General features: G+C 42.1%; 1 protein-coding gene across 2 annotated transcripts in view; it reads right to left on the bottom strand.

Moving 5' to 3' along the window:
* The window catches only part of LOC119652823 (short neuropeptide F), a 172,138-nt gene that overhangs the window by 38,944 nt on the left and 110,295 nt on the right, over window positions 1–22,899 (bottom strand). Inside the window, exon 1 of one of the 2 annotated variants that reach the window (XM_038057152.1) lies at window positions 19,693–19,780. The exons of the other annotated variant lie outside the window; for it this stretch is intronic. Coding sequence (XP_037913080.1) covers window positions 19,693–19,710 — 18 coding nt within the window. The 5' untranslated portion in view covers window positions 19,711–19,780. Of the gene's footprint in view, window positions 1–19,692; window positions 19,781–22,899 lie in introns of those variants that run through there. 2 annotated transcript variants of the gene reach the window in all.

The raw sequence follows: 22,899 nt of genomic DNA, 5'->3' as shown, positions 1-22,899 counted from the left end.
AAACCACTATGGATTGCTAGTGGATCTGCAGAATGGGTCTCTCATAGATCCAGTAACTTCGCTTAGGTCGTCAGAAGAATGACCCTCGCATTCGCGCGCTTCTTCAAAAATATACAGTACCAACTAAGCATGGTGTAAAGCACCACATCAGCACTAGTGGCTATCATATCTTCTCGAAGGTGCCTCCATTACCACGCTAGAAGCTCGCTATTGATAAGAAAGAATTCGACACACTTTTAAAGCAGGGCATTTAGAGACCGTCAAATAGCTGCTGGTCTTCTCTATTACACATAGTACCAAAGTCCAACAGCGAATGGAGGTGATGTGGCGATTATAAACGTCTGAATACTCCACACCGCTATCCTATACCATTCATCCACGACTTTGCGCATAACCTCGCTAACTGCCGTTGTTTCACAACTATGGACTTAGCAAAGGCGTACCATCAAATCCCTGAAACTACAGGAGATATTCCGAAAACGGCAATATGCACACCCTTCGGACTCTTTGAGTTCACACGGATACTTTTTGGTTTGCGCAATGCGGCGCAGACTTTCCAAAGGGTTATCCACTCTGTCCTGCGAAACCTTAACTTTTGTTTTGTGTGGTTGGATGATGTTTTGGTCGCCTCTTTTTCTGAGTCTGAGCACTTGGAACACCTTGAATGTATTTTTCAACGTCTCCTAGAGGCCGGTCTTGTACTCAACGTGCAAATTCCTTCAACAACAGGTGAAGTTTTTATGACCCATGATTTCCCTTGAGGAAATCCAACCGGATCCACAACCTAAACCAGTAAAGAATCTGTGTAGGTCTACAGAGTCCGTGCAGGCGTTTGAGCTAGCAAAACGAATGCTGGCGGACGCTGCACATCAGATGCACCCCTAACCGTTTTCGTCGATATCTCAAACATCGCGGTAGGTGCTGCCCTTCACCAAAAGGTGCACCAAATCTGGCAGCTGTTGAGCTTCTTTTCTAAGAAATTGAATACAGTTCAACAGAACTACAGCACCTACGATCGTGAGCTACTAACCGCATACATGGCAATAAAGTACTTCCGATACTCTCTAGAAGGTAGGCCGCTCATAGCATTCCCTCGCCAACTCCGGCACTTGAACTTCATAAGCCAGTTAACTTCAGACATCCAACGCTTTTCCGGAAAAGACAAGGTAGTTGCAGACGCTTTGTCACGCGTTTTAGAGGTCAAAATCCTTACATCCTTACCTTACGGTCGATTTTTCAGCAATCACCGAGACATGGAAGGACGACACAATGCTTCAGTGCTTCAGGGACAACTCCAAATACAAATCTCTTGTTAGTAATGCACGTGTTTTTTTAAGGTTGCTCAATATGTTCAACAGACCTTCCCATATTTCCAAACGCACAGAAATAGAGTAAAGAGGTATACAAGCGCGTGATGCTGGGATATCGGATGAATTGCACGTAGCTTCTACTGGACCTATACAGTCGATATTAGCCAATTACCTTGGGCCACTTAGCTCGATCCCTCTGAATCTCCTAGAGATATATGAACATGACTCAAGTTTTGAGACCCTGAAAATTTATTTTCCTGCTGATTACAAGGTCAAGTAGAAGTTGATTTTGGGCGACTGGGCCGCGGTAAAGCCATTGAAAATTTCAAGAAACCAGTGCCCACCCATTTTTCGAGAGAAGCGAAAACGAGCACCAGCCAAACTATAATACAGTGAAATACTGGGTCGATTTCAAGAAAACCAGATACGATAGTACGCTAAAGCTGCTATCTTTGTCTACTACTAACTATTTGAAAAAGATCATGGATTACCACACCATCCATAATTGGCCCACCTGGCCCCTTTTGAGAAAGTTCTTCTCAAAATTGAGGACGATATTTTTTAATCAGAAAAGTCTATCCTTTGAAATGACTAGAGATTAAAAGAAAATGGAAAGCTTGAAAATTCATGGATACTTCCCCTCTTCGTTGATTATGGTCTACCTCAATCGAAGAGATTGATGGAAGAGTACTGTTCTTAAAAGCGGCAGCAAGTTTGCTCATTTTATGTATATATTAACTTGCTAATGTCCTTAGCGTATTATGTTCTCTCTATATCGGATCTACTATTTCTCTCGGTGGTGACCTTGGTCCTGGTGAAGTTGAGAAGCTTTAAAATTACAATATAGGGTGTCAGGCTGGAGTTCAGATGCTTTGCATTTACCACATAGGATGTGAGGCTATCACGACGTTCCTGTCAATATCAGTTAGCCAACTGTCATCATATACATTGCATGGATGTGCGAGTACCATCAATGATCGGACTTTCGCAACTCTTCCAAAATATATAGGTGCAATGCCATTTCAATCATGAATGTACTCTTTTCACCCAGATTCGTTGGAATCGCATGGACGTCAAAATTTGGGTCAGTCGTCCGTTGTAATAAGCAGGCTCCATATTTGGATATGGAGGCTACCTTTTTCCGCTCCCCGCACTATTCAAAAATACTTAAGTCTTCGGTTTTCAACCATCTTAATCTGACCATATAATCTTCTTTTTCTTCAGCCTTTGTCCCGTTCACAAGCCATTTCGCCATTTGGCTCTATCGAATGCCTGATCTGGGTGCAATCTCGAGACTTTTAAATCCCCATGCAGGGTATCAAGCTACCGTTGTTTCGGCCTATGTTTTGGTCGTTTACCATCGACTGAGATGTTCATACCAATCTTGGTAAGTGAATTCTCCTTAGCATGAATTGCGTGACCATACCATCGAAGACGCCTCTCTCTCACTTTTTCCACGACCGATGCAACCCCATAACGATCGCGGATATCCTCATTTCGGATATGATCAAAACATGTCACGCCACTAGCCCAACGCAAGATCTTCGTCTCCATTACCGCAAGACGCCGTTCATTGTCTTTTATAATCGGCCAACACTCAGAACCATAGAGAGCGACTGGATGGACGACATGGCAGTAAATTTTAAATTTGAGACGTTAGTTGATACCATATAGTAAACACTACTATTTCGAATCTGCTCTTGTTGAGGAAGATAAGTCTGCTTTTTTTTGGTAAAATCTCAAATGATTTTGATTGCTAGTTCTTAGCTACGAATACCTTTCGCAGATTATCTACGTAACGTTGTTTATTTAAATTGACCATTCAGACCTAAAAACCACCCGACCAAGCTTGTGAACGGGACAAAGGCTAAAGAAAAAGAAGGCCCGAAAACAACACTCAACAACTTATATTGAGGGGGGTCATTCAAATGTATCTTCCCAATATCATTGTATTGCTTGGGCGATTTCCACGAGAGTTAAATTTGTAAATGTCACTCAATCTCACATACACGAGTCATGTAAGAGCCTCACGAAACGTAATCTAACATTGCCAAATCAGGAAAATGAATAAGCCGAGATACATCGCAACAAACAACCTGTATAAATAACGACTCCACCTTGTTGGAAATTCATATTTCCGGTAAGAGAAATAACAGAGAAAGGGTCCATAATTTAGAATTCAAAGAAATGTTGGCCTAGCTAATGGAGCTCTCTAGACAAGCTAGAATTATAACTTTTGATTTCCGAGAAAAGATATAGATAAGATATAGTCGAATGAAAAGGAAACTTGTTATTGTTAGATACACACTCCATATAGGATAATCATTTGTGAGGACATAAAAAAGATACAATCAATCCATAGCCATGATTTTTTCGTTCATACAAAACTCAAAACTGTAAAAATTATATCAACATAATCGCTATAAAGTAAAAGGCTAATAACTGAAGCTTAAAGGATTGCGGACATTGTCCCATCCCCTGTTTAGATCGATAGCCTAATTAACCAGAATAATGTTCCACCTGTTAAACCAGAAGATGACAATAAGACCCTTTATAGATTTTTTCTCGAGGGATTTGCCGTGAACATGTGAGATTCTCGAATCCGTGGGTTCCGAAGTTAAGTAGATGGAGTGACAAGACAACAGGCGGAATATCCGTTTATTTATAGAAATTCCCACGGATGTTGTCGAGAATAAATCAATAAATCAATATCATGAGTAGAGTATTGTGGAATTTTGCTTGTGCTTGTCATTGTTTTATATGCATGAAGGGTATTCATTTTGGTTTCTCAGATTCATGGTAGGAAAGGATAATAGATGCAACAATCTTACTCAATTCTTAGAGAAATTATCACCAATTATCTCGATAACTTCATCGCTCCTTCCCTAGTCCTCCGAATTTTTCGGTTGAACTCAACTGTTTAAGGTGAACTTCTTAGATTCAAAATAAAAGATAGCTATATTAGGTGTTGGTATCTACGATTTCAGTTAGTAAAGGGTATCCACTTTGGGCTTCATGATGACTTTGAGCCCATTTTATCGTTACTTTCCATTTGAAATGAACATGAATTTCGACTTTGAAGACTCTGCAGAATAATATATTAATCGGATACTGCTTCCATTTTAAATATACTTCTGTCAAATGCATATTTTTGAAGATACTCCAGTTTTACAATTTGGCGCCCAACGTGGGTTAGCGGGAAGTCATTGGGAAAAAAATTGTTTAATTTGTTTCAAATAATATCTGATACCCAAAATTATCTTTAGCCTCTTAGATGTGTTGATAATGCGTAGATATTCCAAAAAAGAGCCTTGCAGATTTTTGAAAAGGCATATGTCTTGCAAATTTTAGTAGGCTTTAGTGATACTGGTGATCAGTCTTCCGGAGCACTCTCAGAAACAGAAAAATTGCCGAAAAAAAGTTCGCCTTTTATGGTAAGCTACTTAATTGCGGGCTTGTTGTAAAGGACCTTTTTAAAAAAAACTACCTACACTCCATATGGACATCAATTTTTCTCCTTTAGGCGTTACCGTCCGGAAGGTAGTGCCTTCGCTTCTTTAGATAGAGTCCAACACTTTTCTCAATCAAAAGTTTGGTCTCTATGGAAGCGAAGGGGTTTTAAATCACAATCTAGGGTCTAAAGCTACCGCGGTTTCGGCTGACCTTTAGATCCTTTGTCACCAACTTGATATGCAACCCAATCTACCTGCGACGTGCTGCTTTTGAAAACAGTAGGGTCTTCTATGAGGAAAAATGAAATGACAAGTTAAGCTATTCATGAAGGATTAAGGGTGTTGGGTATCGAAGTATAGCAAAAATCCTTGGAATATTTGGTTAAGGCTCTTAGGCCACAACAAAGATTATCGATCCTTGGGACGGGTAATGGGGCTAGTAAAAAACAGTAATGGAAAACACCTCGGATTGATTATGACCGACCGACCAAGGATTGGTAATCTTTGTTGTGGCCCAAGAGCTTAAGCAAATATCCCAAAGATTTTTGCTATATTCCGATACCCAATATATTTTTCAGACCGTCGAGCTGGATCTGGCATTTGGAGAAAGAGAATTTTTACGCTACATTGCTAAATTCTGCATTAGAATCGATGTATTTTGCGTGGATCATGGGAGCTTCGTATCAAATCCTAAAAACGACTCAGGACTTATCGGAACTAGCTCCAAGGTGATAGCAGAATTTCGTGGAGCTTAGAGGTTTCAGCACAATACGTCTTTCTGCAACCATCTTTGACCGTGAGAACAGCGTGATGCCAACAAACAGCGGAACAGATTTCTCCATCAACGTCCTCCAGAAGCATAATGTGGAGCAGTTCCTCAAGGTCATACGGAACTTCAAAAAGGATGCGAAGACTCGACTCAGCGAGCTTTATTTTCAAACAAAACTGAAAGTACTCCATCGAAAATGGAAGACTTGCGAAGACAACCATCTTTCAGCCAAACAGAACTTCGCTTAAATCAAGGAACTTTTGCAACATAACGGAATACGAACTAGCCGATGCCGAATACGACGTGTATAGTATGGAATTTTCAGAAAGGCTGTTGGAGTTCAAGAGGCGAGTGGAACACGCCAATGATTCAGCAAATGGAACCTTACAAGCAGCAAAACCAGATGCGGTCAGACTGGAACGGATTAAGGTTCCAACGTTCGATGGAACTCACTCAGATTGGATTTCATTCAGAAACCTCTTCAAATCTCTTGTCCACGACAACCGCAGACTGTTCGAGGTACAAAAACTACAGTACCTTCCGGCATCTGTGAAGGGACGAAAGAGACGCGTCGCAGCAAATTAAGCATCTTAATATGTCGGATGACAACTATTTCGCAGCTTGGGATCTCTTGACGAAGAGATACAACAAGCGCATTGGTGCCCAGTAACTTTTGGCCCAGTTTTGTAATATGAAAACTGCGGTAAACGCCGAAAGTTTCAAAAGAATGATCAATACGACCAACGGGCTCATCACGAATTTCCAAGACATGGAAGTCGACCCATTCGACGCAATCATGAAGTTCCTCCTGCAAAACAAGCTGATCGAGAGGCCAGAGCAGAATGGCAACACACACAACGAGCGTACCTAAGTTAGAGGCGTTCCTAGAATTTCTGAAAACCCAGTACCACGTCATTGAAGAAGTGAACAAGTGTACCTCCTCTAAAAAATCCACCAAAGTTGAGACACATACTGTTACCCATAACGAACAAGAAAAGTGCACATTGTGTAAATCAGGCCACAGACTATACAAGTGCCCGACGTTCCAAGGTAACTCAAGATAAGCAGTTACGTCATCCTCATCCATCCGCCTACACATGTCGGCATCATCAAAGAACGATGCCTAAATAAATACTCGCTAGCAAGTAAGTTAGTTTTATTGCACTAGACCTAAGTAAATACATAATCGTTAGGAAGTAAGAATAAGGAGAAGATGTGTATTTTATTGCTTGCATTGTGACCCTTTAAAAGGACATGTAACTGCAAGCAAAGGGTGCACTCTTATCCAAGATATTAAAGTGAAGAGTCACAGTTGTAATCATTTGTTTTGTAAAGGCGGATCACGGTCGGAAACTCGTGATCATAATTAAGCGGAGAGGATTCGTTGAAACAAGCAACTTGTGCTCCAACTGCATGCGTGCGCATTGAGTGTACGAATGCACATTGAGAGCATCGAGAGCTCCGCCGAAGCCGGTGCCAAGCCCGGTTGCGAAAGGAGGAGAGATGGATAGCTTCTGTCTGAATGGCTGTACGCCACCTAAGCGTCTCAGGGGGTAGGTGAGGAAAGTGTAGGAACTTTTCAGTCTTGCAGATTACACACTGAAGAAGCTATCACCACACATGGCAGCTAGGAATAAAACGCAAATCCAAAAAAAAGAAGGTGAAATTTGAGACCTGGTACGGATAACTGGCGGGACTCGTCTGGACAGCACGGCATTGAAACTGTTAGTCGTGGGGCGCTTCGACATCTAGGCGCCGCGACGATCAGGAACGTTGCTCCGCCTGCTACAGCTGTTTCGACACAGTCTGTGGCGACCACTTCAATCGGTTCGCGTAGGCAGCGGATGAAGTGGACTGAAGAAATGAACCTCTTTATTATCCCCTCCTACTACGAAATAACGAACGAGGGCGGGTAGAACATCTTATCGCCCCTTGTTGCGAGATTCCAGAGATTCGTCAAGAGTTTCCCGCAATGCGCCCACGTAACTATGCAGCTAATCGCAGACGAGTACCCCTACATTGCTCGCAGCGACACAATCTCGGCCATCATCTGGGAGCATGTTCGACTTGAGGTCATCGGGGAAATTGGTGACCAAGAGTCGATGGGGGGATCAACAATAACACGTCGCACTGCAGGCAACAGTTTCAGTACTTGTCGAAGCACTTTCCTCCATCGTTCAGATGAGGTCTCCGCTGAACTCCAAAGAACGTTTATAGAATTCTCCCCCAGGCTCTATGATTCTCCACAACTCCGGAAATTCTATCTCAAATCAATGATGGGATTGCATCTCGGCTGTATTCTGATATGTTGTTGCTGCAACTACAGTCACTTATGTATTGTGATGCAGTTGCGGCTGTCAGACTGCACGGGCAAAAGATTCGCTTTCGCGTGATTGGTTTGAGTGACCATAGAGATCCACCATGGAAAGTTCGTCTGGAACGTCGGCGGGACAAACTAAGGCAGGACGTTGCTAGACTGAATCGAATTAGTTCTGGCAATGCCAAGAGACGGGTGAAGAGTAAAGTGCAGAAGGTTTACCGGAACTATCCCATCCCCAGTGAAACACCCGTGATTGAAATTCTGGACACATTAAAGCAGAAACTTTCTGTCGTATCCAGTTGGTTACGACGATACGGCGAAGTCATTCCAGACATGTCCAAAATGCAACGTATGCGAGAAACCAGTGGAGTTTCTTTAGATCACTCAACAAATCGCAACAGAGTGTCCAAGCCGTGCAGTTTTCGGTGACGGAAGCGAAAGAATATTGGGATGGACTTGGGGGTTTACCCGTAAAGCATGCTAAGCATGCTGAGTAGATCACCGTCGGAGGCACCCACCATGCCACTACGCCTGGCATGAATTTTGCGGATGTTACCGAAGATGGATGAATCGGGTGCAAAAATTCTGGTACAAAATGTTCAAAACGGTTGATTGGCACATAGAGTAAATCAGATCATGAGTCGGCCGGACGAATTTCCATCCTTCCTCAATGTGGCGGTTACCTACCTTATCCCCAAAATGGACACAATGCTGGACCCCACGACCGATTACTTGCTTACCAACCATCTACAAATTTATAATGTTCATTATTAGTCCAAGGGTCAATAGGCGCCTCGAGACCAACAACATTCTGTCCGAGGAGCAGAAAGGCTACCGAGTTGGGTCAAGGGTTTACAAAGAGCAATTCATTATCGACTCGGCAGTTGTAGGACAAGCAACTCGAGAGCAAAGAAACTTCTTTAGTTATTATATCGATTATGCCAAGGCTTTGGATAGTCTCCCGCATACCTGGTTGATCGATATTCTGCATCTGTATCCCTTTGATCCGAAACTAATAAAGTTTTTGGTGACATTCATGGAAGGATGACACACCACCTTATCAGTGCCTTCAACGTCTTGAGCCGATCATCTTGTTTCTAACGACATTAGAGGTATTTTCTTGGTCAGCCTGTCGCGGGACCTGTCACCAAGAGAGATCAGGCAGGATTTAGCATAGTGGAGTAACTCCAACTATATTCTACGCTGATCTCAGCGTTTTATTTTTTTTTCTTTCTGAGGATAGTGCAATGTACGTTGTCTCGAAGGCTCCTTCTTTACCTGGGCTTGGGACCAGCATACTATGTTAATAGCATGGCGGAGTTTATCAGTGCCTTCAACTGATGGTGCCAATATTTCAGAGTCTATCCATATACGGAGAGGCATCTTCCCATGGGATTCTTTGAGTCAACTTTGGTTTTGCATGGCACTGGACCCCTTTTCATGGCTACTGGATAATGCTAGAGGGCATGGTTTTACAATGAAGTATGGCCTGCGTGCTAAGTGCGAACTGCCACACTTGATGTATTTAGATGACATCAAGTTGTATGCTGGTACTAACAACCACCTTAGAAGTCTGTTGCGAATAGTAGACATTTTCTGATATTCGGATGGAGTTTGGATTAGGCAAGTGTCGAATACAATCCACCCGGAGAGGTGATCACACATGCCGGACATAGCATTGGTAACCTCCACATCCAAGCTTTGACCGAGATAGACTTCTACAAGTATCTACGAATCCTGCAAGGAACCCATGCTTAAGTTGGTGATCTGAAAGATGCTATGCTGTCCAAATTCTTGCGAGGTATAAAGTTGGTGCTGAAATCGCATCTCTCGGGGAAGAATAAAATAAGCGCATTGAATGTATTTCATATCCTTTCACTGGGTTATGCATTCGGAATATCCCCGTGGACAAAACCGATCTGGAAAATGTCTAGCGGCAAATACGAAGAACTATGTCCAAATTTCGAATGCATCATTCAAAATCTGCCGTGGAGCGGATGAACCTGCCTCGTGACATCGGAGATAGGGGCGTGGTTGACCTAGTGGCACAACATCATCGCCAAGTCGACTCGCTGCGCGCTTATTTTTACAGTAAAGTGCAGGCGAGTCCCTTACATGCGGCTGGTCTGTAAGGCAGACTGTGGACTGACTCCACTTAACTTGAAGGATCGATCTTTCAATCCGTTGAGTAGGGTGAAGTCGGACCAATAGTGGATCGATGAATGGAAGCAATGCACGGTAAGCACGTGAATTGCCTTTGGCAGCCATTTGTCAATTTGCATTTGTCAAACAGACGGCTTTGTGCTGGGGAGTCCTTTGCTGAGACGGAGGGATTCATGTGTGAAATTCAGGATGGCGTGGTCGCCACCCGATGTTGCTATACCCAATAATAGCGATATTGAGCGGAAATATCTGGAAAAGAAGGTGAACTATGAGCCACTGGCTCGGGAAATCAAAGAAATTTGGCGTCTCGAGTGGGTGTTTGTAGTTCCCATAATATTGTCAGCTACATGTACTGTACTTAAATCCCTCATGGCTTCTCTTGATGACCTGGGACTCTCTCACATTGGGGTTCAAACCATGCAGAAGTACACCATTCTGCATATGTGCTCGATATCGCGGGGGGTTCTCGACGGATTCTCCCATTAACCTGCCACCGGCCACCACCACCAGCGCCCCTTTAACTTTTAAGCAGGTAGGTTCGTCCGAGCTTAAATACTTGACACTTACTGGTAGTATTAAGTCAAATCCGGCATCTGTCGAGATTGTGACAATTTGACAGAAATGTATCTTAATGAAAAGTCAAGCTTTAAAATAATTCATTTAAATCCGATTTTTTACAAGATTTTTCATCTTTTATAATTTGGCGCCCAACGTGGGGCACTAGGAAGCTGTCATAAATTTTTTTTAATTTACTTTTAATGAAAAATTTGGGCAAAATTTGCTGTAGAGTTACAAATTGGATTAAATGTATTTGTATTTCTAGAAACCCACACAAATTTTTCTTAGCAGTTTTTCCGCAGAGAACGATGCATATGAACTGGGTAGACAAACTTCAATACTCTCCTTTCTAAAAAAGGAATGCCCCAAAACTTTCAAAAGCAGCAACAAAATAATGACAACTCTACAATCATAAGATTTTATATTTTGCCTTGAATCCATTTTCCACCGATTTTCGTCACCTATCCATATACATACATAACCCATAGCTTGTGTACTCACAATTTTCTTGTGCTTTCCTTTCCTACGCTCATGAAGGACTAAGCTCCCTTGTACGTGTTTACATAATCTTGCACTGATGTAAAAACATTTACATTGCTTTAAGGTTTTCAGATTACTTTTTTGCATTATACATTGTACGCTTTTATTTGCCTAGCATGTACATATGTCTATCCTGAATGAGCATATGTGAATCCCGTAACAAGTGCTCGCGTGGATGAGGAAAGATAGAGCGGAAAAAAAAAGTTCAACAATGCTTTAAACAAGGCAAACAAAAAGGATATATTTCATGGTAAAGTGTGGACTTTATTTAGAAAAGTTTATTCAAGGAGCTCTATGAGGAGCAACTCAACCTATAAATGTTTTTCGTGTGTTCTCTGTGGAGTTTGGTGAATTAACACCTCTTGCTTTCGTATCTTTATATGCGTATACACTCGTGTGTTCAATTCTAACCAAGCAAGGGGAAATCCTAGATTTCCAAGTAAATTACTTGGCAGTCAAAAGTCAAAAAATAAACACATCAAACGTGTGTATCTTAATAATCTTATTGAATGTTTGCGCTTAATTTTCATCGCCCACACCCACAAATTATCTTTATGTTTTTCAAATGCGTTAGTTATTCTCATTAAGCGTCCCCCAACCCAGTAAATCGTTAAAGCGCGAGAATGACACGTCTGGGAATCAGGGGGTTGAAAATATAACATTTGGTAATTAGTTTCAAATTCATTCATCTAACCAACCTTTGGATCAAATAAAGCTCGCAGTAAACCAATATAATTTCAGGAAATGTTCAAAATACGCTCCTGAACGCAGCAAACTGGTGCTGATAATCATGGGAATAACATGGCAGCCAAGTTACCTTTGATAATGTTATGCAACAGCAATATCTATTTTGAAGCTCCGGCACGAGCAAAAAGCATGACCTGAAACGATTGGTCCATTGGGGAATAGCGCTCATATAGAAACCAACGATGAGCTGAATGCGGCAAAGGAGAGAGGAGCCTGCCCAATAACATCCATTAAACTTTGCCATTCTATATAGCAGAGACTAGAGAGACATCGGCACATGAGCTCAAAATTCGAACTGAATATATCTTTCAAATCAATGAACTATCTTTTCAGAAGGAGAAGGGGCTAACTTTGCATCGGGCATTAAGTGTTCTCCCAGATACCTCGACCTACTTTGCACCAGTGCCGGACGCTGTCCCATTACGTGTATAGAGGTTTCATCACACTGCACAGAACCTGCAGGCAGTGTCCGTGACCAGTGAAAAATCCCATTATGATTCGAAGGTTTAAGCAATCCTTTGGGCACTTAAGTTCGTATCCCAAAATAATCACCCTGAACTGCTCCATCCCTGGTAGGCCCGCCCACTATAGTTCCGTCAGCCGTTCCTCTTCATTTTTTAATGTCATAGCTATGAACCCGTTTCCGATTCCACAAAAGAGTTCTGGCCCGTGTAAAGGCGTCCCTGCTTCCTTCTTGGCCAGTTCCTCCATTGTATCATTGCCTTCCATCCCAAGATGACCTGGAGCCCAAAGTATCCAGATCGTGTTGAACAAGCAGAGCGTATTCGGTCTCTCAAGGCATTCCCATACCAGTTGAAAGTTCACCTAGTGGTTCACCTAAGTGCCTTGATCGCTGCTTGGCTGCCAACCAGAATAGAATTGTTTTGCCCCTGTAGTTCCTTTGTAGATTTAAGGAAGCACATCTGTCTATGGCGTATATTTCTGTCTAGTATATGCTAGTGTGCTTACCAATTGGCTTCAAGTTCATTTTCCTTGTACCAATTACCTCGGCACACGGTCCCTCCGCTGTGAGATATCCATCAGTGAACCAAGAAACCAGCTGTTTTTTTTAAGCCGCATGTCATGGCTATTCTTTCCCAGTTTGCCTTCTTCCACCAATGTGTTTCAAACTTCCTATCGAAGTGAAACCTCATTGCCATGTTATCCCTTGGTATCAATAATTCGGGGTACAACCAAGAAAGAATATCACTCTTCCCTCGATTTAGCCAGCTTCCCACCTCACTGATACTCCCGGCTACCTTCAAGGTCACCCTCTTCGCCTGCATCTGCATGTGCAGATGGAGAGGGGTTAATCCCAGAAGGACCTCCAGGGATGCTGTCGGGCCTGTCTTTATTGTCCCACTGATACACACGCAAGCCAGTCTTTAGAGTTTGTGTAACTCCCTGGCTTATGTGCTAAATTCAGTTCTTTCTGCCTAGATTACCGCCCCATAGGTAATCATGAGCCTTACTATTGCAGTGTATATCGAAAGTAGTATCTCACGGCTGCAACCCCATTTTTTTCCAGCTATGGACCTACAAGTAATCAGAGCCCTTGTAGCTTTCCGACAAGTGTTTCCGACATGCGTCTTTCAGAGTAATTTTTGGTCTAGCGTAATTCCCAAATATTTGGCCTCTGTTTCTCGTTTCACCTCCATGTCATGTAACCTTATGGCTCTCATGTGATCCAGTATACGTTTTCTAGTGACTGGTACTATGATGGTTCTGGCTGGATTGATACGCAGTCCCATCCTCCCTCACCAGGCAACCCTTAATCCAGCTTGGATTCTGTCACATAAGGTATCCTCACATTTGCCCCCACAGATTAAAACAAAGTTGTCCGCGTAACCCTGGACCTATTCTAGTATTTGTTAGCACCTCCAGGAGTTCGTCCGCTACCATACTCCCCATAAGCGACGATAGTACCCCGCCCTGCGAACAACCTTGAGTAGTATTCATGACAATAGATTTTGCACTTGTTGGTATTTCTATTTGCCTACTCTCTAGCATTTTTCCCATCCAGAAAGCCAGGGTGTTTCCCACTCCCTTGCGGCTCAGGGCATCTTATATCTCTGTGTGCGATGTGCTGTCGAATCCTCCTTCGATATACAAAAACGCACCCAGTGCTATTTCTTTTGTTTCTATGGCATTCCGTAGTGCATCCGTCAACTGATACAGAGTAGTTTCAGTTGACCGTCCTGCCCGGTAAGTGTGTTGACACTGATGTAGGGGATTACTCTTTAGAAAATGAGTTCCAATATATTTGCCCTCTCCACCGTTTTGAGAACGAACGATGTTAGCCAAATTGGTCGGAAAGATTTAGGGTGAAGAGGATCCTTTTTACCCGCTTTCGGAATAAAGGTCACTTTCGCCCGTCTCCATGCCCTTGGTCACTACCCCAGAACTATGCTGACCCTTACCACCTTTAGAAGAGACTCAAAGATGATTTCTAGGCCTATCTGGATTAGTGCTGTGAAAATGTCATCTACTCCGGGTTAAAAGGATAAAAATTGGGTACCAAACAAAAATAAACACGTGTAGACGTAAAGATTGCAGGATCATCAGTGGAAAAGGAAATGTAAAAGAGAAATAGACGAGTCATTCCGAGATAACAGCATCATATGAAGTGACAATCTTTCAAAGCGGAGGACACTGATAACAGAGCTAATTGATGCAATGTTATTGGGCCGGGAAGCAAACAAAGCACTGGGAATTTATGATCTAGCTACTTATCCAGCAGATGTGAAACGAGAGAAAAATCTCTACAGATTGACGCAAAAGCTTACAATGATCAGTCTACAAGGTACGAATATTCACCAGCATCCTGAAAAACGACCTGAATCCCTATGCAGAAGAGTCCCAGGAGGCTTGAGAGGTTGGCGCTCAATAATGGATTAGCTTTTTATCGTAAAGTAAGTTCTCTAGAAAAGCGAGGAGTTTGAAAAGGACACATGGGTCAGTCAAGGGGATGCCAGGTTAAGGAAAACTTGACGATCATGATATACCTAGCAGGGAGTGTCCTTTTTCAAGGTTAGGAATGAAATGAGTTTGCTGCTAAACGTCACACCTAGGTCCTTGTAAGAGGAAATTACTGTTAAGGGCTGACTCTCAAGATAATAAACAAGTGTCGGGGTAGAGGTCCTTTGTCAATAGGTTTGGGTGAAGAATACACGATATAATTTTAGAGTCAGTGACAGATAACTCATATAGCCACTCACTCGAGAAATTAATGATGCGGTTGAGTTACAACCAGAGGGAGAAAGTAAGGCTCATTGAGAGCAGTACCATGTTGCAATTCCAGAGCGGAAAACGCAGTCTATGAGTAAGACCCCTACCATCTACTCTTCAATCGATTATGGCGAGGACATATGACCAGCCACTACAAACCTCAGTTGACGTAGCTGACAAGTTCTACACTGCACTTCTTTCGACATTATACTTCGCCTTCAGCAGAAGACACACACTTTATGCAGCTAGTTCAGCAATTGTTAAGTCAGCTCGATGAGCTGCGAGCAGAAACATGCGTAGTTAAACGGCAGATTGACTCCAAAAATTCATTCAGACGGAAATCTCAACGTTCTCGGTTGAGGTCTCCTACACGGGGCAGCATCAAGGGGTATGTTTTTACTACTGAAGTTTTAATTCCGAAGCCATTAAATACATGAAACCATTCAAAAATGTCAAGCGATGACGGCTTTACGGTTTCTTACCAGGGCAGAGGCAAATCGTCAGACGCTGCCTCACCTCTGCCATGGGAGCAGCGTGACCGTAGCGACTCGCAGATGTTGAGTGCTCCTTTATATAATTCGTAGAATACGACATGACTTCTAATTATATTGAGCGCAAATCCGCCTTATTGACCAGAGCTTGGCCAGAGCTGAAAATGTTTTTTTTTTGAGAATGATGGGGTCCTAAGTCCGCATTAACTTAATGCTGGACCGGTCCAAATGGGAAGCAACTTACTCTCTCTTTCCTGGTCCACGGACCCCTCGCTTAGGGCTTGCACCCAAATTTTTCAAAAATGTCAAGCGATGGTAAGAAACCGTAAAGCCGCCATCGCTTGACATTTTTGAAAAGTTTGGGCGCAAGCGCTAAGCGAGATGTTCAACACAACATCAACACTACCGGTTCCCCATCTTCCCCTTGCTGTTGCCAAGAAGAAGTTTTCTGAGCTCATGAATCAGAGTATTTGCAGAACTTCAAATAGCTGTTGGCCATCTCCACTACAAATGATCCTAAAGCCAAACCTCGAATGAAGGCCTTGCGGAGATTACAGACGTCAAAATACTCAGATAGTTTCTGATCGATCCCTATTCCACTCTTCCTTGATTTCGCGCATTACTTAATACCTTACTTAATACGTACCATCAAATCTCTCTACTCCTGAAGATATTCCGAAAACGGCTATTTGTACACCATTCAGACTCTTTGACTTCACAAGGATGACTTTCGGTTTGTGCAGAAGCTGGTACTTTAAGAGGTTTGGCCGCTTTTTCTTCAGAGTCTGAGCACTTGGATCATCTCGAGTGCATTTTTCATTGTCTATTTGAGGCCGGACTCGTTCTTAACATTGATGATTGCATGGTCTACAAAGGCTATCCAGGCGTTTTAAACTGTCAAACGGCAGCTGGTTGACGTTGCACTTTTGGCATTTACTTAATTAGATGCACCTGTAGACGTGTTTGTTGATGCCTTAGACAGAACAGTAGGTGCTTTTCGCCAACGGGATAATCAAAACCTGGCATTCATTGAGCTTCTTCTCCAAGCAGTTGAACCCAGGTCAACGGAACTGCAGCGCCTACGATCGTGAGTTATTTGTCGCATACCTCGCCATTAAATACTTCTGTTTTTCCCTCAAGGGCAGGCCGTTCACAGTGCTCTCGGACCATAAGCTCCTCACGTTCGATCTTAAACAGACGCCCGACAAAACATCCCCTCGCCAACTTTGACAATTGGGCTTCATCAGTCAGATCACTTCTGATATTCTACAAGTGTCTGCCAAGGAGAACGTGGCTACAGATGCTTTGTCACGTATCCCGGAGGTCCCCGCCACGGCAGTCGCCAAGGCGTAGAAAGAAAACGCAGAACTTCAGCGCCTAAGGGCAGATTCTAAGTATAGATTCAAAGAGTTTCTTACCTTTTGCTCAAATTCTTACCTATTCTGTGAGACCCGAAAAAGGGACCAAGACCATTCATTCCGGCCGATTCTCACACAAAGGTATTTCAGGCAGTCTACGATCTCGCGCACCCGGCACCCAAACAATGAATTAGTTAGTAACAGCAAAGTACATCTGGCGCTCCATGAACAAGGACACCATTTCTTGGGCCAAACAGTGCATCGTGAATCAGAAGTCTAAGGTCACCAAGCATGTAAGGCAAAATGTAGGCGTGTTCTCTCGGTCGGCCAAATGCTTTCACACCATATAAATCCACATCATTCGCCCTTTGTGAAACTCGCACGGATTCAAGTATTGCCTCACTATCATCAACAGATTTACGTGGTGGCCTAAAGCAATACCCCTGACTGATATCACTGCCCAATTATGTGCTGAGGCCCTCTGTCGAGAGAGGATCCCGCGCTTTGATGCACCAGCGCTAATTATAACAAAGCAGGGAATGCAGTTCTAGTCTGCTCTTTGCTGGGAGCTAGGCAAACTTCTTAATTTCAAACGCCATAGGACAACTGCATATCACCCACAGTCCAATAGGATGTTGGAACGATGGCACTGGACCCTTAATACCGCTTTAATGGTTCACGGACTCTGCCTACCGTCCTACTTGGGCTCCGGACAGCCCAGCAGAGGAAGTCGCGAACAGCCCAGCGGAAATGGTGTACTGGGAAAACTGAAGACTGCCCGATGAGCCTGTGCTCAACACCAGGTCGAGTTTAAGCGACACTGGTATGCTGCGCCTACATAGGGGCGCAGTTTCGAAGCTGCAACCACCTTCACCAACGCGACACTCGACTACCACGGTCAGTGCTCCCAGGGATTTCGGGACGGGCTCGCAGGTCCTCATCAGAGTGAATGCTGCTCGGGGGCAGCTATAGCTCAAATTCGGTAAATACTATGTAGTTCTTTTGGATCAAAAGAGTAGATTGGACTAAGATTAATAATTATCATTTTGGTATTACCAATTTAGTATGTTTCCGGGTCACTTCATTCAGGATACAGTTAAATTTTTCCATAAAACTGTCCTTCAGTTTCATTACCATTACACCCCGTGCAGGTGATAAGCCGACAGTATTAGGTCATTACAAGGGCGATATTTTTGGTTTTACCATCGTTCTTCAGCGAAAGAAACCAGGTGAGATCATCCCATGACAAGTAGTCAGATTTTAGGAGTTGAAAGAATGTGAATTGCTGGAGAACGCCCTTCTAAATAGTCTGATGTGGTCACCCGCCAAACTCTCGTTTATAGTCCGGGAAATTATTTTATTGCAAGATTTTTTTTTCAGTATTTCAGCGCAAATATTCTTCAGAATTTGTCGGGTTCAAAAGCAGCGTCGGCTCGTCTTGATCACCACCATCATCAATGGCCCAACAAACAGTATCCGGTCTAGGCTTGCCTTAATAAGGAACTTTAGACATCTTGGTTTTGTGCTGAGGTCCACCAATTTGATCTCGTCTTGATCAGTTGCCCACTTTTCCTTGCACATGCGCCTGATTGTGGATTGAGTCGAGAAGTTCTAGAATCACACCTAGGGTATCAAAGATAGGAGGAAAGAAGGGGTCGCCTTCCTAGCAAACTAATCTATCGGAGAGGGAACTCCAAAGTTTATTTGGAAGGACAGGACAGGTTGATTTATATATTATATTTATAGGCGGATTATGAACTGAAATGGAGGTTCAGTCAGGACGTTCTTCAGTCACATTATATCTGCTGTTGCTATAATCAAAGCTATATACCCTCTTCCCATGGATGTTGAAACCAACTTAGATTGCCTTCTCTTTGTTTAAGAGACTGAATTGCTTGATGAGAAACCCGAGAGCCGATTTTCGATTTTTAATTAGGTCAAGGAGTTCTCTGCTGAGTATAGTATCCTCTCCAGTTTAGAATCTCGAATCAAATTTTTCCCATGCTGGCTTCATGTTTAAGGATATACGTGAATCTATGGCAATGCCTCCAAGCAGGCTCTCTTTCTCTAGAATATTTATGGTCCCTTAGGTGTTTCAAAAAGGAACCTGCTCTGCTTGGCTTGTTGGCAACTTCCCCTAATTCAAGCTCGAAATTCAAGGTTCTTCGATCTTCACAATTTCGAGAGATTTATAGTAGCTTTGAAAAATGGCACAATCTTCGTCGGGGATAATATCGACCGTTCTCATATTGAAAATGAACAAGGTTGACCTTGAAGTTTGGGGTAGCAGAACCACGAGAAGGTATCACAGTGATGTGTTCAATGAAACTGTTGGATTACTTTTCAACACTGATTGGTTTGTGGGTTTTCAGTCTTTGTTTCACGAAGTTTTCTCTTGCACTAAACTCGTGTATGTTCACGTTCCGTTAGCAGGCTAGAAAGATAAAAAAAATCTGATCATCTGACCCTAAGATGTGAGTGATGTGATCTGATGTGATGTGATGTAATGTGATGTGATGGAATCCGATGTGATGTGATGTGATGCGATGTGATATGATGTGATGTGATTAATGATGGCTCATTTTGAAGCCTATTTTTGAAAAAAAATCGGTTTTCACGTTGTTATGCTCCAACAGTGCAAGTAGTTGATTTGCAATAACTTTGTGCTCGAGGTAGTGAGGAGTGTTTTCTACAAGTGAAATGATGCCTCCTGTCCCTTCCATACTATCTGACGATGCACAATATGTTCGACTTACAAGGAATTTCCACTTCATTTTCGTTTGTCACTTAAACGACAGGACTGCTAGTCTACTCTGGCTTTGGTGGTCCTTCTACCGCCGTATATCGATTTCATTGAGGAAGGTCTTGATCCTGAATTGGGAAGAATACTAAATTGAGACTAGTTTGTATCGGTTTTGCTTGCATTGTTGCATGGATGTACCACGTGGTGACTGAATTCCACTGAAGCTATTTAATCAGACACTTTAAGAGATAGATCTCCGTAAATGCTAGATTATTTTCGTGTAGATTAGAAAATGAAAATGAGAATGAAAAAAATAAACTTTAAGGCGAAAAAGGCATCATGAATGAACTTATTTTTTTTCAAAGTTCACGGATGGGGTACTTACAAGTAATGGATTTCAAAACTTTAGAAGATAAAGTCGAACAGAGTTAGGAGCATTCTCATACTCCCATAAATTTCATCCTTAAATCTTGATATAATCTTTTTATTACCGCTCCCGATTTACCTAAAATGTAGGCCCCATGAATCTCTCCTTCCAAATGAATGTACAAAATTGACATAATTTTATTGCTACTCCCATTAATTCAGCGTAATAGCCTTGTAAATTTTATTTGAAGCCAAAATACTTTACAACCATTCCAGGCCTACCTTCCACACTGCCTTATGCTTCCGTCTCAAGTTGAAAGTTCTCTGTTCAATGCGTCCACGCCTATTTTCAGCCGCATACATCAACACTAAAAATAGCAATTTCTCGTATAAACTAGACATTTATAGACCCGGTATCCAAATTTAACCTCAACCGGTCAAGCCAAAGGTGCATGATCAGCCTAAATTAAACTCAGCTTTAAATAATTTCAGCATCCGTAATTCCTTCTCACCTAACGTATATCCTTGGCCATTTCGTAACATGACACGCTTTTAGCTGTACAAATTCCTCCATCGAGCAAACCATAAATTTCCCACGCTCCTGGAGTAAAATTAGTCAGATAGCGGATACTCTTCTGCATCACGTTGGTATTTTGGAGGGGGGAGAGGTTGAATTTTTTTTTTAAAAAGATGCTAACGAATTTTCGCCATTATTCCTAGCACCTTGGCGTCATGGCTCTACCGTATTTTTATTATTACTTTTAATTACGATGGAGCATTACGCTAAATACGTCAGGTAGCGTTAATGCGTCCTTGTTGTGACGTTGAGTGAAATCTGGAATCCGGATGGAATTAATTGAGATATTTTGAAATAAGGATCGGAGGTGAATTTATGGGGCTCATAGCTTGTTCGCGGGGACGAAATCCAAATCGAACGGAGCACAGTCATTTAACACTCGTTCAGCAAACTTAAAGAATGCTCACATTCCTTTTTGGTACTTGGGGTCGTAAAATATTAGCCCCATTTGCCCAGCTCCTTTCTTCGTTAATTCGCGAAAATACACCTCGATTAAGCTTCAACCCCAAGGCAGCAATATTTTTATTCCTGACATTTTGCGATGAAATCATCACACATCACTAAGCCTTTGATTTACAACATCCCTTCAGCACAATTACGAAGACCTCAACTAATTATGCGGCCATAAAAAACTCACTTCTAGCCTAAAACAAAAGTTTAGAAAAAATATTATGTTGGAGGTGAAAAGATAATAAAAATCATGTAGACTTTCTCTCCTGAGAAACTTTCTTTACAGGCAGCTTGGAGGTGTTAATGTCCTATCCGTGTCTATCTGGTCGTTCGACAAGCGAGCACCTGGCATCCGTAGATAAGTCTACATGCAAAATAGACCAGTCGATATACTCCCTAGAGGAAACTTAATAGCTGTCCTGAAATAACATTTAAAATTCTCTGATGACCCATAAAACAAAGGAGTTACTTCATTTTTTTTCGTCTCCTCTTTGACAGAGCAGCAGGGAGACATAAACGTTGTTTCACACTTTCATCGTTGTTTAAACAACTTCTCGCCAAAACATATTGTTTATTTTTGTTCCTTGCTTTTCTGCACGATTCCCCTTTGCTTTCCTTCTGGCTTCAACTGTTCCCCTGTTTCGGTCCCTTGTTTTTTCTAAATGCCCGAAAGAGCACTACTAATTGAAAAATATATGACGCAATTATCCTTTGTATTTAATTAAAAGCTATTGTATTTTGTCACACCAACGTTTAGTGTCACATTCAGTGTCCTGTTCAAAGGTGTCGTCTAATCGGTCTTCTGGTAGCGAGGAGCTCAGGTAACATAAGTAAAGGAGATAGTATTGAAGCGGCGGAGAACTAGGACAAAAAACTCCTGCTAGTGAAAAAGAAAGGACAGTGTAAACAGGGAGAGAAAAGTTAGTAATTGTTATTGTGTTTCTCGAGATTCTTGTCATCGTTCAAGTGAGTTTGTTATGAGTACCCTTGGCGGAGAGTCCTGCATTTTTTAACATCTCTCAAGGTCGTTGTAATTTTAGAGAAGGCTAGAAGAATCCATTTGAACAATGGACCGGGGTAGATAAGAATTAATTGAGTGTGGCAAATTAGACTTGATGTTAGAAGTTATCCCCAAGAAAGTAAGACAAACATTTGGAAGGGGTCACCCTTTCCTTAGAATAATTTCAGTCAGGTTTAACTAATATTTCTGTGATCTTATCTTTTCCGGGGAGTTTTCCTCTATAATTAGAACGAGTTATGCTTTGAAGGACAAAGGACTGACATCACCTTGGAAGGAGCTTCGAACTCTTCAAATTGAAACTTAACTTTAAAAACTTTCCCAAACTGTAAGAAATATTAAATTCAAAATTCAAAGTACTTGTGTCAAAGTTTAATAAAACTGCAACCTAACTGACTAGTTGGGAAAAGATCTCAGAAAATTTTGATTAATTTTCGCCAAAAAGAACAAGATACGCAAAACATTCTTCGGAGTTTTACCCACATTGGGCGCCAAAAGTTAATTTGTTAAAATCGTACTCTATGTAATGAAGTAAGGAACCATTAGTAATAAATCGAGTTAATTAGACCATATGGGTTTTACTTTGACTTTGTCAGTTTATAATTTAACGTTATTTTCAATTAGACCAGGGCGTTTCCCTATCTGTGAAGTATGTTATCTGTAAGTCACTTGTTAATTCTCATTTTCATAACAGCAGGTAACTCCTCGGACTCTTCTCTGCCCTTCCTCTATATAGAACTCCCCTTTGGATTGCAGATAATGTCTTTTTTTAGAGTTTTGTTGAAAACATTGTTCTGCTCTGAATTTAA

The sequence above is a fragment of the Hermetia illucens genome, chromosome 3 (assembly GCF_905115235.1).
Source record: "Hermetia illucens chromosome 3, iHerIll2.2.curated.20191125, whole genome shotgun sequence".
NCBI lineage: Eukaryota > Metazoa > Arthropoda > Insecta > Diptera > Stratiomyidae > Hermetia > Hermetia illucens.
Note: the sequence above shows the minus strand (reverse complement) of the source record. Positions and strands in the feature narration are given on the sequence as shown.